General features: G+C 46.3%; 1 protein-coding gene across 1 annotated transcript in view; it reads left to right on the forward strand.

Moving 5' to 3' along the window:
* The first annotated feature begins 6,837 nt into the window (after positions 1-6,837).
* Positions 6,838-22,618, forward strand: part of LOC135256198 (ankyrin-2-like) — an 84,617-nt gene continuing 68,836 nt past the window's right edge. The window contains exons 1-5 of the mRNA XM_064338041.1: positions 6,838-7,246; positions 19,065-19,166; positions 20,396-20,494; positions 21,285-21,383; positions 22,412-22,510. Coding sequence (XP_064194111.1) covers positions 7,181-7,246; positions 19,065-19,166; positions 20,396-20,494; positions 21,285-21,383; positions 22,412-22,510 — 465 coding nt within the window. The 5' untranslated portion in view covers positions 6,838-7,180. The remainder of the gene's footprint in view (positions 7,247-19,064; positions 19,167-20,395; positions 20,495-21,284; positions 21,384-22,411; positions 22,511-22,618) is intronic.

A 22,618-nucleotide genomic window follows, 5' to 3' on the forward strand; every position in this document is an offset into this window, starting at 1 on the left:
CAAACTGACTGGACCAATACACCTAATCACACAAACTGACTGGGCCAATACCCCTAATCACACAAACTGACTGGACCAATACACCTAATCACACAAACTGACTGGACCAATACAACTAATCACACAAACTGACTGGGCCAATACCCCTAATCACACAAACTGACTGGGCCAATACCCCTAATCACACAAACTGACGGGGCCAATACCCCTAATCACACAAACTGACTGGGCCAGTGAAACACATTAAACTGCAATGGTCACTGGATATAGTAAAACCCAGTGAAAGAATCTTAAAATCAATCCCAAATGGCCCAGTGTAGTTTAGCATGTAAGGATACCCACTCGCCACATCCTCAAATTAAACTCTTAAATGGTTTGAATTCCAAGTATATGTAGCACAGTGATGGACACAGTTTGTAACTACATATTGGGATTTGTATTCAATTCTTAAATTTTTGCATAATTAATAAAAATCCAGCCAATTAAAAAGAAAAAAAAAACTCAACACGCAACTACACATATTTTCAAAGAATGTTTTCATAACCTAGGGGTGTGTTACAATAATCAGTCTGAATGGAATGGTTATTCATCATGCTGCCACCAGAGGGCAGACGTAGTAGATGGGCACGGTCTTCATCGACATGTTGCTGTAGCCCTGTAGGACCCCACCCACACTTCACTGGCTGTTCATTTAGTGTAGATAATGGCAAAAGGTCACCAGGAATTGGCTTCAGATCTGAGAAAGACCACATTCCCGTTAAAAAGGTACATAATTAAATAGAACTGCTTAATAGAATTACACCATATTTGCTTGAGCTAAAGCTTTCCCATCTGAATGTTTTGGAATGTTCCAGCTTAGAATCCATGTTAGCAGTTGGCTCACTAATTCCACCAAACCTGTTGTATTGCCTATCTCTAGTGTGAAATGGTAGAGTAGGCAGTGTTTTGTTTTTCTTCACGTTTTTCTCCTGGAAGAAGCATAGAAAAAACATTGCTTTCCTGCTCCCTTACGCCATAGGAGTGCAGATCTCTCAAGTGCAGGGCTACTTCTGCAGTACTATTCCACATCAGGACACATCGTTACAACCTATATTACACACTAATGAAGACTAATGGGCCCCTAGCTGGCTATGCCAGAGGTCTAATGGAGCTGGAGCCCACCTCAGAGCCTCTCCATGTCTGCTGCTCTGTTACTGATTGGACAGCTGATAAATGTCAATAATTCAGTTGCTTTTCAAAAAGGAATAAGGCTCTGTAGCTAAGTGGTTTTTTCCTGCATGCACATCACTGTTTGGTTTCCACATTAAAGAAAGGTTACATTTACAATCGTATATTTAGCAAATGCTGTTATCCAGAAATTTGGAAGTGCATATATTAAGGCTAGACGTCCAATCCTAGACTTCAGTGAAATAGCAGAAAATTGTTGAAAGAAACACATGAACATGTGTGCTTGGTGCAGGGCAGGCTTTTGTTGCATTTCTCGCCCCCCCATGACAGAATGTTCTTGGATAAAGGAGACTACAGAATTCTGCTGAGAGAAGCTTATCTGAAATGCTGAAGTGGAATCTGATGGGGGGATAAGCTACCTTTAGTATTTCCACATGGAGAAAAAACCATCTCTCCAGTAGGGATGTATCCGAATCCGAATACTGTATTCGGGAAAGCACGAATAATGCGATGGAAACAGATATTTCTTCTACCCGAAGTTGCTCGTTATTATTCGGATTCGGGAAAAAAAGTCAGCTCTGTATGCAGCAGTCTCTGCCAGAGCTGAGGTTGGCTAGTCTTAGCCATGCGTTTGCCTGATCTGAGGCAGGAAGTGAGAGTGAGTCAGGACCTCCAGCCCATATCAGCACTCAGTGCTGAGGCTTCTTAGGCCATTACCCCGTCAGCATCCCACCCCCACACCGCTAACGGAATTAGCACCAGCGTGCGCACGCCTAAGGCTAATGAGAGGAGCGTTAGACCTGAGAAAATACCACCAACCCGCCTAACGCTGGAGAGAGGAGCGTTAGACCTGAGAAAATACCGCCAACCCGCCTAACGCTGGAGAGAGGAGCGTTAGACCTGAGAAAATACCGCCAACCCGCCTAACGCTGGAGAGAGGAGCGTTAGACCTGAGAAAATACCGCCAACCCGCCTAACGCTGGAGAGAGGAGCGTTAGACCTGAGAAAATACCGCCAACCCGCCTAACGCTGGAGAGAGGAGCGTTAGACCTGAGAAAATACCGCCAACTCACCTAACGATGGAGAGAGGAGCGTTAGACCTGAGAAAATACCGCCAACTCACCTAATGCTGGAGAGAGGAGCGTTAGACCTGAGAAAATACCGCCAACTCGCCTAAAGCTGGAGAGAGGAGCGTTAGACCTGAGAAAATACCGCCAACTCGCCTAACGCTGGAGAGAGGAGCGTTAGACCTGAGAAAATACCGCCAACTCGCCTAAAGCTGGAGAGAGGAGCGTTAGACCTGAGAAAATACCGCAAACCCTCCTAATGCTGGAGAGAGGAGCGTTAGACCTGAGAAAATACCGCCAACCTGCCTAACGCTGGAGAGAGGAGCGTTAGACCTGAGGAAATACCGCCAACTCGCCTAACGCTGGAGAGAGGAGCGTTAGACCTGAGAAAATACCGCCAACTCGCCTAAAGCTGGAGAGAGGAGCGTTAGACCTGAGAAAATACCGCCAACTCGCCTAATGCTGGAGAGAGGAGCGTTAGACCTGAGAAAATACCGCCAACTCGCCTAAAGCTGGAGAGAGGAGCGTTAGACCTGAGAAAATACCGCCAACCCGCCTAACGCTGGAGAGAGGAGCGTTAGACCTGAGAAAATACCGCCAACTCGCCTAAAGTTGGAGAGAGGAGCGTTAGACCTGAGAAAATACCGCCAACTCGCCTAATGCTGGAGAGAGGAGCGTTAGACCTGAGAAAATACCGCCAACTCGCCTAAAGCTGGAGAGAGGAGCGTTAGACCTGAGAAAATACTGCCAACCCGCCTAACGCTGGAGAGAGGAGCGTTAGACCTGAGAAAATACCGCCAACTCGCCTAACGCTGGAGAGAGGAGCGTTAAACCTGAGAAAATACCGCCAACTCACCTAACGCTGGAGAGAGGAGCGTTAGACCGCCAGCCTAACGCTGGAGAGAGGAGCGTTTTTTAGTTTCTATCAATCGGTGAGTAAGTATTAATAATCCTAACTTTTGTTTTTCTTTTTTAGATTTTGGTATCTCCTAAAGGATTTTTTTGAGTTCTCATCGAAATACTGAAGGTAATTCTTTTTAAACTGTTTTTTAGGTCCTGGTCATTTTCTGGAGGTTTTCCTATGCTTGGGGTTGGGGTAAGTATAAATATTTTGAGGATTAAAAAAAAAAAAAATACTGTCATTTTTTTTTAGAGGTTTCCTCAGTCACTAGGGTAAGTATGAATAGTTTTCTTTAAGTTTTATTCTGTCTAATCCAAGCTTTGATAGTTCTTTTTTCTTTACTTTTTAATTAATTTTTTTTGAGTACAGATATTTTATATTTGAGTTAAGCTACACTGATTTAATTTCTAGTGGGTGTTGGTGGTTTTTTTATTTTTAGGTCCCTCTTCTTTCTACATGACTCGCTGGTCGTTTCTCAAAGTGCGACAATTTAAGAGGGTTAAGAAATTTGAAAGAGCCCAAACTGGTGTTGGTTAGTCCAATTCACGTGTGTAGTGTAAGATGGTCTGGTGTGTGGGTGGTGCTAGTCACCAGTAGAAAATTGGGCACCATTTAAGGTCTGTGGCCCCAGACCACCACACCCTGCGTGCTGTCCAAGTGGACCCAGGGGGGCTGGATACTTACCTTGCTAGACCCAAGTGGTTTTTGTTAACACCGCTAGGTAGCCCAACCACCCGAGTCAAGCCTGAGAAGGGTCTACATCTTGGGGCCTGCTCCAGTCTCCCCCAGATCAGATACGAGCGATACGTACCAGTCTGGGTTAACCTAGAGATGGGGGTTAGCGTCAAAGGGACAGAACTTGTCCCAGGAAACCAGGACCAGCCCCCAACGGGTCGGTGGCTACCAGGCTCTCTGGGTCCAGGCAGACCAGGCCCAGCCCCAAACAGATTGGTGCCTGCCAAGCTGCTAGATGGTCAGGGTTCCTGGGCCAGCCATGAACGGATCACTGCCTCCCAGGTTCCCCAGACCACCATTCATGCCCTCCGTTACCAACTGTTACCATCCCAGGATGGGACCAGAGCTCAGTCACCGAAAGCCCCAGGGGCCTGAGCCAGCCGCGAACGGGTCGCTGCCTCCCAGACACCCCAGGACTCCCGGCTTCTGCGCCCAAACAGACCGTTCGTTAGCACCGCAGGGTTTCAGGTCTGTTTTACCAAGGGCCCGGAGTGGTGCTAACCCCCCGGGTGGCCCTGGGTGGGGGTCTTCACAGCGGATGACTTCAAGCCCTACCTGTTCCAGCCGAGTACTCCCCCCACACTGGAACCCTTCGGGAAGCCATCAAGCTTCTACTGTGAGAGACTCTCAGGGATTTGCTCTTCTGGCAGACTGCTTTCTTACCTATTCCGCTGAGTAGAATCCTTCAGAACGATCTACTGCCAAAAGCACACCTTCTCCCCCTACCTGATTATTGGCTGCTCAGCTGCCCTCAGCCTTGTTTTTTGCCTATTCTATACTATTATGGTATTTTATTTTTGATTTTCCCTAATTGATTTTCCCAGTCCATTCTTTACAGAGAATGTTTCAATCTTTTATACAAAAAACGGTTTGTTTCTATCATTTATAGTTTTTGAGATATTAAGCCTTAAAGTTCAATATTTTTGTACCAAGATTCTTTGCATTTTTCAGACCATCATGCTTTGTTTTCTCTGCATTTTCCAACCCTCCCTGAGACCTATTGTTTAAATAGTTGGGTTGTATGGATCTTGTTCCTTTCTGCATGGGTGGCTTTTTGTTTACAGAAGGTCCCTGTTTCATGACTGAGATTTTGTCTCTGGTCATTACCCCATTGTTTTGTGCTTGGTTGAAAAACCATGGTATGTGATTGGTTGAAATTATTGGGGGATTAACCCACAGGGGGATTAGTCCTCTTAGGTTAGATTACGATAGGATAGAGTAGGATTAGTGTTAGGTTATTGGTAGTTTTTTGAGGGGTTTATTTTAGGTTTGTCTTAAACTTTTATGTTAAGTTCATTGCTTGCATCTCTGCAACAAACAGCACTGGAGTATGATCCTCTTTCTATAGGCTTATGTGCGTAAAATAGAGGGATACATTTCACTGTGTTCAATGATCAGAACAGGCTACCTTAAAACTATAAGCCTCTGAGTGTGTGTCTGAGCAGTGTGTGTATGTGGGTGTGAGGGCCTCTGAGTGTGTGTTTTAGCAGTGTGTGTATGTGGGTGTGAGAGTAGTGTATATCATAGCCAATGGGCCTTTACCTTCCTCTGCTGGAAATCAGTTTTAGTATCAACTACTCTACATCCCAGCCCTGCTCCAATTGAAACACACACACAAACACACACACACGCACACATGCATGTAGGCACTGGTTTCCTAAACGACTCATACTGTTTTACTCTAGTTTGACTGTCTAGTCCTCTTGTATTTAGCGGGCTTGAAGCGCATTGGGCATCCTCTTTACCAGGCTGTTGCAGCTCAGGGCCTGCTCTGTATGCAGCAGTCTCTGCCAGAGCTGAGGTTGGCTAGTCTTAGCCATGCGTTTGCCTGATCTGAGGCAGGAAGTGAGAGTGAGTCAGGACCTCCAGCCCATATCAGCACTCAGTACTGAGGCTTCTTAGGCCATTACCCCGTCAGCATCCCACCCCCACACCGCTAACGGAATTAGCACCAGCGTGCGCACGCCTAAGGCTTAGACCTGAGAAAATACCGCCAACCCGCCTAACGCTGGAGAGAGGAGCGTTAAACCTGAGAAAATACTGCCAACTCGCCAACGCTGGAGAGAGGAGTGTTAGACCGCCAGCCTAACAATAGTGAGAGGAGCGTTAGACCTGCTGGTCTCTAAAATCAGCTTCAGCTCAGTAACCCCTCACATGAGATGTGAGCACAGAAGGAAGAACACATGTAGTTTAGTCTTCATACTGATTATTTTTACTCAAAGCAGGTTTGGCTCATTAGCTTTCCTTTTATCTTGTAATTATTGTTTTAATGCAGGAGGGTGTGATAACATTAGTGAACAGATATGAGGTCTACATGGCTCTACAGCAAATTGCAGTGCTCTACTGTGGCTGTCAGGGGTGGATCACCATAAACTGGTCTAGGTGGCAGGCTGATATTCCGTTGCCTAGTGACAGGTGACATAGATTAGCATGTTCCCTTTGGGGGGGCATACCCCCCTGAGGTGCACCCTACAAATCACCTGCTCTTTCTGTTGAGGTCAAGGAGAGGATCAACATCCAGAGAGGAGCTAGTTTAAGAAGCCAGTTCAGAATGTGATTTCCCTGGGTCTGGCTACAGATGCACAAACAGAGCTGCCTCACTCTGATTCAGGACCAGTTTGATTGTTTCCTCATACCCTGGCTCATCTGGGGCTGATCCTGATACAGACCTGCTTAATGTCCATTTACATACTGGCATTGCAGAGCTGTATTTGTTTATTAACAGTTTTATTATTGCCCACATTTGGACACAATGTGCAAATCTGTAGCAGCTGCTATCGAAGCAGGCAAATCCTGGACAACATAATAAAAAGTGTATTTAGATAATCTGCTGCACACAATTTATTCCCGCTTTATATTAGACAACATATTTGAATAATGCCATGTATGTTTACATTTTTGTGAATACATATGTTAATTAGGTTGCTGGAATTCAATTACGAAGAGGAGGGGCTCGTTAACCCGTGCATCTCTATTCTGCCGTGCCCGTGACCTCGTCGGTGCCAGCGCTGTGCGGGTCTGTGCGGGAACCGTTTCATTCAAGGTGCAGTGCTGCAGTTTGCAGCTCGCGCGGCTGTGTCAGACGGGAGCGCTCACACACTTCTGGTAAAGGTCGTCCCACCTTCCTGTCTGCTGGGCATTCGCACTGGACGTCTGAGTCGCAGTATGCGCTGGGACTGTTTACCGGGATACTGAAGCAAGGACCGGAGCCCAGTGTTCGGCCTGGTTGCTATCAGCCGCCCGGTACCGCACCGAGACCGAATGTTAAAAAACCATAAGTGTCGGTTGAACAACACTGACAGTCTGGAACATGGCTACTCCCACCTTCACATCGCCGGAAGAAACGTCTCCAACAGACCAGCACCGCATTCGTCAGGTAGGTCAAGCGAACGCAATTCACAATGATACCAGGAAAAACATAGCGTGTTTCTCAATTTTCCTTCACTAAGCCACTAAGGACACGTGGGGACGTACTGCAAGTCGAGTCTGATGGATGGAACCTCGGTAGTTATCGGGATCGCAAGCCGCATCTCTGTTGTGCTGCATGCAGAGGGAGGATAGTAAAGGCGTTGCCCTGGTTACCAAATCTTCAAGGTGCTCTGCCCAAGTGCACTACTCGTGAAAAACAAAACTGTCCTGTATTATTCACTCATTAAAGCTGGTTGTATTTTTTATGAGAATAATTGATTTCTTACAATGTTGACTATGTGAAGCGGGGATTAGCTCTATCCACCGTGCGTGTTTACAAACATCGAGCTGAAGTCACACGTCAGGGTCACCGAGCTCTGACGCATCGAAGAATTCGCAGCGTGTTTAACTAGTCGAGCGTATTCTTAAGAAGGAAATAAAACCGAACATCAGTTCCATTCACCCTTGTGAAGAGGTGGCTTTATCTAGCTTCTAACGTAGCGACCAGTGTCGAGGTATTACAGCCCTGTTTGTCTGCGATCTTTACACCAGTCTCCGCAGGACTGGTTCCACGGGCAGCCTCTGTGGCGTAGTGCCACCCAGCTGCATCGCGTTCAAGTGGGTAGCCCCCTCGCCCCGTATCTCCCTGCGACGGGGGGGGGGGGGGGGGGGGGGGGTTGGGGGGTTCGGCTTTCCATCGTTCTGTTTGCTGTATGGTACACCCGCTTGTCGTTTCACAGCTTTAAGCAGGGTGATAATTAGGCTATACAAGGATCATATTCCCCTCAGATGTCTGGATGGTGTGTGTTACATCGATGACCCGCAGTGTTATAGCATGCTATTTATTTCCTCAGCCGACCTGTGTGGACTAATACAGATAGAGCATTATCGATATTGTATCCCTATACCCGACTCATGGCGAGCTAAGGTCGGACGAGGTTTGCTACAGAATCTTTGAAACGGTTTTATTGGCGCGGAGATTCGCTCTCTCCAAGCCCGTTTTATAACACTGGCGGTCCAGCTGACTAGAGGCAAATAAAAAGAAAAATGTGATTTTTTTTCAGTTAGGCTACAATCAGGAATTCTGTCAGGTTTCAGTAAAGTTGCGTTTTTTGAGTTGTGCTTTACGTTGACTTAATAGCGTCTATCAGCGGCCGACACACAGGACTGCATCTCTGTAATGGCCCATCCTACTTGTAGCAGAAGAAAATGGTGATGCAGGGAGGAGACGGCAGATAACGCGTATGCTCACCCAGGTAATGTGCAGTGATTTGGGGATGATTTACGCTACAGAATTAAGCTGGTGCTATTGACAGACGTTGCTGCGATGATGACACGATTATTCAGATGTTCGTTAGGGTTGGCATCAAATACATTTACCTCCTGTGGGAAATTAAAAAAAAACATCACGGAAATGTGTGTGTGTGTGTGTGTGTGAATGATAGTGGAGTAAAGGTGAAAAATTAAAGGTTTGTTAATACTGCCATGGCCATACTGGAATGATGCCGTAGCACAAGGTACTGTAGATATTTATAGATCAGGAAGATATGGAGATGTAAATATGAAATTTTCTCACAGTGTAGACTGAAACGAGGGATTAAATGTGTTCTAGCTGTATTGTATGCCTACCTACTAATAAACAAGTCAAACACCAGCCTGTCTGCTAATAAACATCTCACCAGCTACCTCTTCAATGGTGCACAGTGGACTGTGTGTGTGTGCACATGTTCGTTCCTGTATTGGATTTGGTGATCAGACGGGCAAAGTGGCTTGTCTCTTCTTGTACAATTAGACGACTAGTCATGTGACTTACAGGAAGTTGCTAATGGTGACTTTGGCTTGATCACATTATTCTGTACAGCAGAAATCTATTCTGTTGCATTATGGGCCATAATGCAGGGCTCTCTGTTATTGATGTCTTTCTAGACTCTGCACTTTGCTTAATCATACAAACAAGCACAGCCCTTCAATAAAACATGAGCTGAGCAAACCAGACTGGCTGCTCTAATCAAGAACCCGCCATTAGAAACTCCCACTAAAACCCTCTCTATTATATGAGTGGCTGAGATGTGTTTGCTGACAGGTGTGAGCTTTAGGTGAATGCTGTTTCTACCTGAAAGTTATGGGGTAAAACCCGTACAGCTGTTTCTTGAATCCTTTAGTTTCCCCAGCCATTCCGTTATATAGATTCTCAGGAGGTTCCTGTGAACGTGTAATGGGACGTATATTTATGCTGCCATTAGACAGCTGGAGTAAAGTGAAGAGCCCCCAGAAGAGCCTGTCAAAACCCAGAGCTGCCTCAAAATGTGAAACATCTTCATCGGGTTCCTTTCTGCTCAAGGAGGAACCCTACACAGCCCTGCCTTATTGTCATTAAAACAGTTTCTAAATCACTGAGTCATGATGCATCTGTAGGGTTTAAAGGCTTGTTGCGGAGTGATTTTTGGTTGAATGATTATTTATATGTGGATGTTCTGAGACAGCACTGAAAAGGGCCAGGTTAGGTTAGATTCCCAGAAGCGACTGGGCTGCAATACTGATCTAAAGCTGTTTCTCTAATTCACAGCAGAAGCTGTGAAAGGTGAGGATACTGGTGAGGTGATCAGCCCTGGTTCAGTGCTAGTATAGGGCTCTCAGTCCTGGTTCAGTGCTAGTATAGGGCTCTCAGTCCTGGTTCAGTGCTAGTATAGGGCTATCTCCGCCCTGGTTTAGTGCAAGTGTAGGGCTGTCCCAGTCCTGGTTCAGTGCTAGTATAGGGCTCTCAGTCCTGGTTTAGTGCTAGTGTAGGGCTGTCTCAGCCCTGGTTTAGTGCTAGTATAGGGCTGTCTCAGCCCTGGTTTAGTGCTAGTATAGGGCCGTCTCAGTCCTGGTTCAGTGCTAGTATAGGGCTGTCTCAGCCCTGGTTTAGTGCTAGTGTAGGGCTGTCTCAGTCCTGGTTCAGTGCTAGTATAGGGCTGTCTCAGCCCTGGTTTAGTGCTAGTATAGGGCTGTCTCAGTCCTGGTTCAGTGCTAGTATAGGGCTCTCAGTCCTGGTTTAGTGCTAGTGTAGGGCTGTCTCAGCCCTGGTTTAGTGCTAGTATAGGGCTGTCTCAGCCCTGGTTTAGTGCTAGTATAGGGCTGTCTCAGTCCTGGTTTAGTGCTAGTATAGGGCTCTCAGTCCTGGTTTAGTGCTAGTATAGGGCTCTCAGCCCTGGTTTAGTGCTAGTATAGGGCTGTCTCAGTCCTGGTTTAGTGCTAGTATAGGGCTCTCAGTCCTGGTTTAGTGCTAGTATAGGGCTGTCTCAGTCCTGGTTCAGTGCTAGTATAGGGCTCTCAGTCCTGGTTCAGTGCTAGTATAGGGCTCTCAGTCCTGATTTAGTGCTAGTATAGGGCTGTCTCAGTCCTGGTTTAGTGCTAGTATAGGGCTGTCTCAGTCCTGGTTCAGTGCTAGTATAGGGCTCTCAGTTCTGGTTCAGTGCTAATATAGGGCTGTCTCAGTTCTGGTTCAGTGCTAGTATAGGGCTAAGTGCTAGTATAGGGCTGTCTCAGTCCTGGTTTAGTGCTAGTATAGGGCTCTCAGTCCTGGTTCAGTGCTAGTATAGGGCTCTCAGTACTGGTTCAGTGCTAGTATTGGGCTCTCAGTACTGGTTTAGTGCTAGTGTAGGGCTGTCTCAGCCCTGGTTTAGTGCTAGTATAGGGCTCTCAGTCCTGGTTCAGTGCTAGTAGAGGGCTCTCAGTCCTGGTTCAGTACTAGTATAGGGCTGTCTCAGCCCTGGTTCAGTGCTAGTATAGGGCTCTCAGCCCTGGTTCAGTGCTAGTATAGGGCTCTCAGTCCTGGTTCAGTGCTAGTATAGGGCTCTCAGTACTGAATTAGTGCTAGTATAGGGCTCTCAGTCCTGGTTTAGTGCTAGTGTAGGGCTGTCTCAGTCCTGGTTCAGTACTAGTATAGGGCCCTCAGTACTGGTTTAGTGCTAGTATAGGGTTGTCTCAGTCCTGATTTAGTGCTAGTGTAGGGCTGTCTCAGCCCTGGTTTAGTGCTAGTATAGGGCTCTCAGTCCTGGTTCAGTACTAGTATAGGGCTCTCAGTACTGGTTTAGTGCTAGTATAGGGCTGTCTCAGTCCTGGTTTAGTGCTAGTATAGGGCTGTCTCAGTCCTGGTTCAGTGCTAGTATAGGGCTCTAAGTCCTGGTTCAGTGCTAGTATAGGGCTCTCAGTCCTGGTTTAGTGCTAGTATAGGGCTGTCTCAGTCCTGGTTTAGTGCTAGTATAGGGCTGTCTCAGTCCTGGTTCAGTGCTAGTATAGGGCTCTCAGTTCTGGTTCAGTGCTAGTATAGGGCTGTCTCAGTTCTGGTTCAGTGCTAGTATAGGGCTAAGTGCTAGTATAGGGCTGTCTCAGTCCTGGTTTAGTGCTAGTATAGGGCTCTCAGTCCTGGTTCAGTGCTAGTATAGGGCTCTCAGTCCTGGTTTAGTGCTAGTATAGGGCTCTCAGTCCTGGTTTAGTGCTAGTATAGGGCTCTCAGTCCTGGTTCAGTGCTAGTATAGGGCTGTCTCAGTTCTGGTTCAGTGCTAGTATAGGGCTGTCTCAGTCCTGGTTCAGTGCTAGTATAGGGCTGTCTCAGTCCTGGTTCAGTGCTAGTATAGGGCTCTCAGTCCTGGTTCAGTGCTAGTGTAGGGCTGTCTCAGTCCTGGTTCAGTGCTAGTATAGGGCTGTCTCAGTCCTGGTTTAGTGCTAGTATAGGGCTCTCAGTCCTGGTTTAGTGCTAGTATAGGGCTGTCTCAGTCCTGGTTCAGTGCTAGTATAGGGCTGGCTCAGTCCTGATTCAGTGCTAGTATAGGGCTCTCAGTCCTGGTTTAGTGCTAGTATAGGGCTCTCAGTCCTGGTTTAGTGCTAGTATAGGGCTGTCTCAGTCCTGGTTTAGTGCTAGTATAGGGCTGTCTCAGTCCTGGTTTAGTGCTAGTATAGGGCTCTCAGTCCTGCTTTAGTGCTAGTATAGGGCTCTCAGTCCTGGTTTAGTGCTAGTATAGGGCTGTCTCAGTCCTGGTTCAGTGCTAGTATAGGGCTGTATGTACAGCAGGTGTAGTAGGTATATATGCAGCAGGTGTATGTGCAGCAGGTGTAGTAGGTATATATGCAGCAGGTATATGTGCAGCAGGTGTAGTAGATATATATGCAGTAGGTGTATGTGCAGCAGGTGTAGCAGGTATATATATGCAGCAGGTGTATGTGTAGCAGGTTTAGCAGGTGTATGTGCAGCAGGTGTAGCAGGTGTATGTGTAGCAGGTGTATATGCAGCAGGTTTTTGGCTGTAAATGCATTAAAAGTTTAAAATGAAACTGCAGCTCTCTGTCTCAGTTGACAGTGTCTGCTTGTGTGCATTTCATGCTGTAGGAGTCTGCTACTCCTCCATATGCTATTATTGCATAGTTTGGGCTGTAATGGGTGGCATTTTCCTGATTTATTGCACATTCCATTTTGGTAAAGCTCAGTCTGTGGCAATTATTTTACTCACAAATATTAATCTTAAATCTAATTCTAGTTTGTTTTTGTCTTATTTTCACATATCAGACAGAAGACCATGGTGCCTTTGCAGTGCATTTTTATAGAAGAGTTCCGTTTCCAAATCCTTATCCACACTAAACAAGTTGAGTTGCCTTAAAAAGTAAAGACTTTGTACTGGTTATGATGTTTAGTTTATCATCAGTTTCCACACCAAGGGACTTCTACTGCTTGTGTGTGTGCATATGTGTATGTAACATGAAGGGGACTACTGTTGATTTGTCTCCCTCTGTTGGAAGGCAGTGGAAGTGCAATTCTGCAGAGGGGGTTTGGATACTCCCGGTAGGGAAGATCATTAGCAGATTACAGATGTCCTTGTAAATACTTAAAGCACAACCTGCACAAGAGTTTCACTTTAACCAAACGCAGTATTAGAGTCAGTGCACTTACTGTTTAAAGACCTACACCAGCTACCATAAATAATGAATGCAGGATGAAGTCTTAATGATCCATTACTGTTTCACATAGAGAAACTGATAGTGCCATCAGTCCATTATCAGCATTGGCTGCCCTCTCTTAAAAACACTTATCTGTTCTGCTGATACCCATAAAACACAGTATCCCCCAATGCTGACAGTCCATGAAGGTTCATGCTCAAGCAATCAATCAGTCGATCAATCCCTGTTTTTATGCACGGCCATTTAGAGACATATTGGGGCATAGCACTTTCAGACTGTAGTCTCAGAACAGCAAAACTCTGGTTGGGTATAGAATTGCATCATAGGTGACAGGTGTCTTTACAGAACTACACCAATAAAATTATCCCAAAGGAAGAAATGTTAGAATCAGTATGTGTGTTAAATTTGATCTTAACATAACAACATAACATAATGCTGAAAGCTGGCCATTCAGCCCAACATGCTTTCAATTTTCCTACCACTAAACTGTACCTAGGTTATATAACGGGGTCAGTGGAACCATGGTGCAATCTGAAGAGGTGAGTCTTCAGTCTGTGGCGAAGATGGGCAAGTTTTCTGCTGTTCTGACTGCAGTGGAAGATGGGCAGGGTTTTTGCTGTTCTGACTGCAGTGGGAAGCACATGTCACCACCAGGGGCTTTAAGGAGATTTGCAATGTCCTCTAGTGGTGCTGCACTATATTGCAACACCACAACAGGGCAGTAGCGCCTGATTCAATGAGCTGGTTATTCTGCCTGATTCAGTGAGCTGGTTATTCTGCCTGATTCAGTGAGCTGGTTATACTGACTGGTTCAGTGAGCTGGTTATTCTGCCTAATTCAGTGTGCTGGTTATTCTGCCTGATTCTGTGAGCTGGTTATACTGCCTGATTCAGTGAGCTGGATATTCTGCCTGATACAGTGAGCTGGATATTCTGCCAGATTCAGTGGGCCGGTTATTCTGCCTGATTCAGTGAGCTGGTTATACTGCCTGATTCTGTGAGCTGGTTATACTGCCTGATTCAGTGAGCTGATTATTCTGCCAGATTCAATGAGCTGGTTATTCTGCCTGATTCAGTGAGCTGGTTATACTCTGTGAGCCAATGAGCAGTCTGTGCTGTGGTCAGATCCTTATACAGAACTGTTTATAGAAAATTAAATCGATATCCAGAGCTTTGGGCAACACAGTGACCCATAGATGGCACACACACACACACTTTCTAAAGACTCTTCTGCCCTCTTTTCTTTGAATCCACATGACCTTTGTTGTCTGTTGGTATGTGGCGCTGTCTCTCTGAGGCAGCCTTGGGGAGACCCCACACTCTGCTGGCAGTGGGGGGGGAGGGGCAGCTGGGGAGAGACATGGTTAGGGGCGGAGCCAGGAGTCTCACTCAGCTGTCTCTTTGTACATGGTGCGCCGCTCAGCGTCGTTATGGGAAACGTAGCCGTGTGTGAGATGTGTTGCTTGGAAAAGGGCATAAACACAGTCGGGAGTGACCTTAACCTGGACCGTTCCCCAGACCACTGTTACCAGGACAGGCTTCTACAGGACAGGACCGTTACCCTGTTAAATGTGCTTCTACAGGACAGGACTGTTACCCTGGTAACTTTGCTCCTACAAGGCAGGACTGTTCCCCTGGTAACTTTGCTTCTACAGGGCAGGACTGTTCCCCTAGCAACTGCACTTCTACAGGGCAGGACTGTTACCCTGGCAACTGCACTTCTACAGGACAGGACAGTTACCCTGGCAATTGCGCTTCTACTGGACAGGACTGTTACCCTGGCAATTGCGCTTCTACAGAACAGGACTGTTACCTGGGTAACTGCACTTCTACAGGACATGACTGTTACATTACAGGCATTTAGCAGACGCTCTTATCCAGAGCGACTTACACAACTTTTTACATAGCACTTTACAATGTATCCATTTATACAGCAGGATATATACTGAAGCAATGCAGGTTAAGTACCTTGCTCAAGGGTACAACGGCAGTGTCCTTACCCGGGAATCGAACCTGCGACCTTTCGGTTACAAGCGCAGTTCCTTACCCACTGTGCCACACTCCGTCCTGGACTGGACTGTTACCCTGGCAACTGTGTTTCTACAGGGCAGGACTGTTACCTGGGTAACTTTGCTTCTACAGGACAGGACTGTTACCTGGGTAACTGTGCTTCTACAGGACAGGACTGTTACCTGTGTAAATGTGCTTCTACAGGACAGGACTGTTACCCTGGCAGCTGTACATCTCCAGGACAGGACAGTTACCCTGGCAATTGCACTTCTACAGGACAAGACTGTTACCTGGGTAACTGCGGTTCTACAGGACATGACTGTTACCCTGGCAACTGCGCTTCTACAGGGCAGGACTGTTACCTGGGTAACTGTGCTTCTACAGGACAGGACAGTTACCTGGGTAACTGTGCTTTTACAGGCCAGGACTGTTACCTGGGTAACTCCACTTCTACAGGACAGGGCTGTTACCCAAACTACTGTTGCTCTGGGGACTGTGTTTATACGGAGCAGGGTTGTTACTTAAACGTCCAGTACCCTGGAACCTGCATTTATTCATGCCAGAAGCTCACAGTGATGGTAAGAGACAGTGATGGTAAGAGACAGTTCCTGAACCAATACACTGTCATCACTGCTATAATTCATTGACTGCACCACTATAATACTCTTACTGGTATAATACGTCACTGTTATTATACGCTGATTGCGCTGTTATAATCCATCCATCCATCCATCCATTATCTATACCTTCTTGTCCTGGGCTGGATCTGGCCATTATCTATACCCGCTTATCCTGGGCAGGGTTGCGGGGGGTGCTGGAGCCTATCCCAGTGTAGATTTGGCGAGAGGCAGAAATACACCCAATCTATCACAGGGCACACACACCATTCACTCACACACTCATACCTATGGGCAATTTATAGTCTCCAATTAGCCTACCTGCATTTCTTTGGACTGTGGGAGGAAACCAGAATACCCGGAGGAAGCCCACGTGAACACAGGGAGAAGATGCAAACTCCACACAGAAAAGCCCAGGCCGGATTTGAACCCAGGACCATCTTGCTATCAGGCAAAAGTGCACCACCATGACTCCCCACTGTTATAATACTGAGGGTATTTACAGACCATAACGTGTCTCCGTATTGTTCTGGTTTCACTGTGAGCTGATTGAGCTGCACACGGCAGTGTTTTGTTTAGCCTTACGCACAGGGCATCAGACTGCCCATGAGCTCTAATGCAGAAGGACTAGTGGTCCTTGCTATAGTTTGGAAGTGCTGCCCATGATGTTAGCAGAGAGATGCTGTTCCCTGAGAACATTACACACTCATGAACATTACATGCTCGATACTATGTGAGACCGTCCTGAACATTACATGCTCAGTAGCTGTGTGAGACCATCCTGAACATTACATGCTCGGTACTATGTGAGACCATCCTGAACATTACACACTCAGTACTGTGTGAGACCATCATGAACATTACACACTCAGTACTGTGTGAGACCATTCTGAACATTACACGCTTAGTTCTGTGTGAGACCATTCTGAACATTACACGCTTAGTTCTGTGTGAGACCATTCTGAACATTACATGCTCAGTAGTGCAGCAGATTACTACTCAAAGTCAGAATTGATTTTTTTGAATGACCTGAAACCCAGCAGTAATGTGGTGCAGTCTATTTAAAAGCCTTACAGTGTGTAGACTTGTCAATGACCATGGCAGCTGACATAGTTTCAAGGGGAACACACCATGGACATGCTACACATGCAAGCGGGTGGATCTTTCATACAAGGGAATTATCACAGGTGTACTAGAATGTCTTGATGACATTGAACTTGTGTTTATGCTCTAATTTAAACAGGATATTGCACTGTGTGGAGCCAAATATTTCAACAACTCCAAAAATCAACTGCTAAGAAATCAGTCAAAATGGTCCAATTCAATGACTTCAGCCAGTTGTTCAAAGAAATACTGAAGAGGTCCATTTGCTGGTCATTAAACCAAACTGTGGTTCAATTGTTTAGTACTTATTGTTCCTGAATTATTATTTATACTCAAAATTTAAATTATTCCCTCATTGAAATGGCGGACAATGTTAATGAATGAGTGCTTGCTCGGCTTCAAAAATGGGTCTGAGAAAAAGCAGCCATTTGCTTTATTTGTGCATTCGGTGATAACTGTTCAGGATCCCTTTTTGAGTCAAAAGTAAAAAAATAAGATAGCTCTCAGACAGCTTAGATGAGGAGCAGTGTGAAATGTAAACTAATGCAGCATAGAAAATGAAACTTAGCATGAACCTAGCTGGAAAAGGGCCTTACTGAGGCTGATCCGATGACTGGAACTGCTACTGGAATCAGCCCACTGGACCCGGGCCAGTCTGGATAGGCCCCACACTAAAGTTTGGTTAATCGTTTGATCGAGAATGGGATATGAGTTTTAGAGAAGGAATTGTCCAGATTTGGTGAGTTTGCTAGCTCAATGAAAAAAGTCCAGAGTTAAAACACATTCTGTCCTTTGGAAGGCAGATTTTCATGTTTCTGAAATCTCAAACGCTGTATATTGCATTTCGATGCAAGCACGCTGAAAACTCCTACATAGTTTTTGCTAGCACTGATAGTTTGAGGTGTTTTGAATGTGGCGATATTGGCCATAAAATGTTTACCTGCCCACTGAAGATATTAGGGAGATGGTTGAACAGTTACCCCTGTGTGGAAGTGAGATGGCAGGGCCGTCAGGAGTAAAACGGGGGTAGAAGGAAACACCGGAGACGGTTGCAGCTATGATGCAGCTATGATGCCCGCTGTTGTGGGGGCGAGGGAAGGCACAGACTCCGGTAAAGCTGTTGCTAAGCCGGTGAGCAAGGGGACAGGGTTGCAGCTAGGGAACGTGTAAAAAGACTACACTTAGTAATAAGTCTGTAATATGTGCAGCTGTTCAAGAGAATGTTGTAGCGACTACTGTGTTGAGGGATGCGCCCGTAGCTGAGAAGATGGCAGAGGTACAACAGGTTAGGGGACAGAGGTCCAGAGTGATTTGTATGATCATGGCATGTTGTCGGATCCTTCCATTAATTTGTTGATCACTGTGAGTCAAATGGAAGACGGTACGCTGTATTCCCTGGATGAGTTGAACCAGTTCCTTAATGAGACGAAAGGGAAGAGTACCGTGTTAGCTGATTTTTTCCCTGATAGTGATAATTTCTCCCATTTTCTCCCCAGTTTAGTCGTTATACCAATTCCCCGTGTGTATTACACAGTCCTGGTCGATGTGCTATCCTCTGTTGGTCTGGGGAGGGTGTAGACTACCACATGCCTCCTCCGATACATGTGGAGTCGCCAGCCGCTTCTTTTCACCTGACAGCAAGCAGTTTCACTGGGAGAGCGTAACGCGCAGGTTCATGCTATCTCCCCCAGATCCCCTCTCTGCTGAACAGACGCCCCGACCAACCAGTCGTAGTTTTCTTAATGCAATGATCAGGACTCATACCCTCACTGGCTTCCCACCCGCGAACACTGCCAATTGTGTTTGTAAGAATGTCTGACCAAGCCGGAAGTACTGCTGCCGGGGATTGAATCACAAGGGACAGCTTCTTTCTGCTTCGATGCATTTTTCTTTATGGTCTTTTTTCCCCTTCTATCTAATGGTGGTTCTGTCTATTGGCACACTTAACCTCAATGAGGCTAGGGATACAGGAAAAAGACATTTGTTTTCAGAATTTGTGAATCAGAAACAGTTAAATGTTATTTTCTCACAAGAAACAGTGATAAGAATAATGAAACAGACTGAAGGATTTGGTGGATTTCTTTCCCTCTCACCACCCCCCCCCCCCCCCCCCCCCCACCCAGTCGGACAGCAACACCAGTTTCCTGCGGGCAGCACGTGCTGGGAACCTGGAGAAAGTGTTGGAATGTCTGAAAAGGGGCGTGGACATCAACACCTGTAACCAGGTAAGGGCCCAGCATCACTCGGTCTCTGGATCTGATAGGCAAGACTGTCCAAACGTACTGGGCTGTGCATTTAAAAAAAATGTGAAATTCTTCTACTTAACTACATTAAGAGGTTGGTCAGTTAATTTTTTCAAAATAATAAATTTCAAATGATCAGTCACCCACACAGATGATAACTGTCATGTACAATTAGAAAATCATTTTATGTAGCTCACACACACACACATGCACACGTGCACGCAGACACACACACATGCACACGCACATGCACACACACATGCACTTGTTGAAACTGCGGAAACTGTTGAAACTTGTTGGATGTGAAACTTGCTTTCACATGCTCTATCATTTTGAGATAATATTTAATATTTTGTATTACACTAATGGGTTTCTGCAGAACGGCCAATCACTACATGATAAAACAAGGCGTTGGGCTCCCTGCCAGAGATGACCTCAGTCTCATGCTTTTTTTTTGTACGTCGCTTTGGATAAAAGCGTCTGCCAAATGAATGTAATGTAATGTAATGTAATGCTCAACCACACACGTAGCTTCACACTCAGCCTCATGCTCAGCCACACACTCAGCCACACACTCAGCCTCACGCTCAGCCACACACTCAGCTTCACGCTCAGCCACACACTCAGCTTCACGCTCAGCCTCACACTTAGCCTCACACTCACGCTCAGCCTCACACTTAGCCTCACACTCACGCTCAGCCTCACACTTAGCCTCACACTCACACTCAGCCTCACACTTAGCCTCACACTTACACTCAGCTTCACGCTCAGCCACACTCACACTCAGCCTTACACTCAGCTTCACACACACAGTTAGCTTCACACTCAGCTTCACACTCAGCCTCACACTCAGCTTCACACTCAGCCTCACACTCAGCTTCACACTCAGCCACACACTCAGTGTCACACTCAGCTTCACACTCAGCCTCACACTCAGTTTCACACTCAGCCTCACACTCAACTTCGCACTCAACTTCACACTCAGTTTCACATTCAGCCTCACACTCAGCTTCACACTCACACTCAGCTTCGCACTCCATTTGAGTGGCGTTCATCGGTAGGGTTAATGATATCTCCTATTGGTATGTTGGTTGTAAGTAGGCACAGTGTGGGAGGCTGTTCTGTGCTGTGTGCAGGGTGTTGCTTTGGGAGGGTGGAGAGGCAGATAGAGTTCAGTTCCTCACCCTGGCGGTGGCGTGTTCTCTCCTCAGAACGGCCTGAATGCTCTGCACCTGGCGGCAAAGGAGGGGCATGTGGAGCTGGTGGAGGAGTTGCTGGAGAGAGCCACGCCTGTCGACTCTGCTACCAAGGTGTGTTGTGGGGTGGGGCTGACATCAAGGGGGCGTGGCCATCACTAAAGTGGGTGGGGCTCACACGATGGTGGGCGGGGCTCACACTAAAGTGGGTGGTGCTCACACACACATAGGGTATTGAGAGCCAGCTCTGAATTTTCCAAGGAACAAAAATTTGTTTGGAAATGTTCTATAGAGATGTAATGAGTCTACAGGTAATGGATCTAATGGTCTATAGAGAATGTTACGAGTCTGTAGGTAATGGATCTAATGGACTATAGAGGATGTAATGAGTCTACAGGTAATGCATCTAATGGACTATAGAGTATGTAATGAGTCTACAGATAATGGAACTAATGGACTATAGAGGATGTAATGAGTCTACAGATAATGGATCTAATGGACTATAGAGGATGTAAAGAGTCTACAGATAATGGATCTAATGGACTATAGAGGATGTAATGAGTCTACAGATAATGGAACTAATGGACTATAGAGGATGTAATGAGTCTACAGATAATGGATCTAATGGACTATAGAGGATGTAAAGAGTCTACAGATAATGGATCTAATGGACTATAGAGGATGTAATGAGTCTACAGGTAATGCATCTAATGGACTATAGAGGATGTAATGAGTCTACAGGTAATGTATCTAATGGACTATAGAGGATGTAATGAGTCTAAAGGATATGGATGTAATGGACTATAGAGGATGTAATGGCCCTGTAGCCTGTGTATGGTGTGGGCCTGAGACAGAGTTGCTGATGATGTGCTCTGTGGTTATGGTCATGTTCTCTGTCCCACAGAAAGGAAACACTGCGCTCCATATCGCTGCCCTGGCTGGACAGGAGGAAGTGGCTAAGCTGCTTGTCAAACGCGGAGCCAACGTGAATGCCCAGTCTCAGGTGAGCCGACCTGAACACCCAGTCTCAGATGAACTAAACTGAATGCCCAGTCTCAGGTGAGCCGACCTGAACACCCAGTCTTAGGTGAGCTAAACTGAATGCCCAGTCTCAGGTGAGCCGACCTGAATGCCCAGTCTCAGGTCAGCCAACCTGAACACCCAGTCTCAGGTGAACCAACCTGAACGGCCAGTCTCAGGTGAGCCGAACTGAACACCCAGTCTTAGGTGAGCCAACGTGAACGCCCAGTCTGAGGTGAGCCGACCTGAACACCCAGTCTCAGGTGAGCTGACCTGAACGCCCAGTTTCAGGTGAGCCAACCTGAATGACCAGTCTCAGATGAGCCGAACTGAACACCCAGTCTTAGTTGAGCCAACGTGAACACCCAGTCTCAGGTGAGCCAACCTGAACGGCCAGTCTCAGGTGAGAGTCAGAAAGACAGAATGGGTGTATTGGGGGTGTATTGCTTTTGGCTTCAGACCTCAGGTACAATTGACATTTGTTAACTCAGATGCAGTGCTGTAATGCTGTAGTGCTATAATGGTGTAATGGTGTAACTCTCACTGGTGTAATGCTGTAATGGTGTAATTCTCACTGGTGTAATTCTGTAATGGTGCAGTTCTCACTGGTGTAATGGTGTAATTCTCACTGGTGTAATGCTGCAGTGGTGTTATTCTCACTGGTGTAATGGTGTGATCCTCACTGGTGTAATGCTGTAATGGTGTAATTCTCACTGGTGTAATGCTGCAGTGGTGTAATTCTCACTGGTGTAATGGTGTAATTCTCACTGGTGTAATGGTGTAACTCTCACTGGTGTAATGCAGTAATGGTGCAGTTCTCACTGGTGTAATGCTGCAGTGGTGTAATTCTCACTGGTGTAATGGTGTAATGGTGTAATTCTCACTGGTGTAATGCAGTAATGGTGTAATTCTCACTGGTGTAATGGTTTAATGGTGTAATTCTCACTGGTGTAATGCTGTAATGGTGTAATTCTCACTGGTGTAATGGTGTAATTGATGTTTCTCATGCAGAATGGCTTCACTCCACTTTACATGGCTGCGCAGGAGAACCACTTGGATGTGGTGCGCTATCTGCTGGAGAACGGGGGCAACCAGACCACTGCTACAGAGGTGTGTGTGTGTGTGTGCGTGTGTGTGTGCGCGTGCGTGTGTGTACATGCCTGGGTTTGTGTTTGTCCCTGCTTGCTTGGGTTCTTGCTTGTATTAGTATTGTGTTAA

This window comes from Anguilla rostrata, chromosome 5, assembly GCF_018555375.3.
Source record: "Anguilla rostrata isolate EN2019 chromosome 5, ASM1855537v3, whole genome shotgun sequence".
Classification (NCBI taxonomy): Eukaryota; Metazoa; Chordata; class Actinopteri; order Anguilliformes; family Anguillidae; genus Anguilla; species Anguilla rostrata.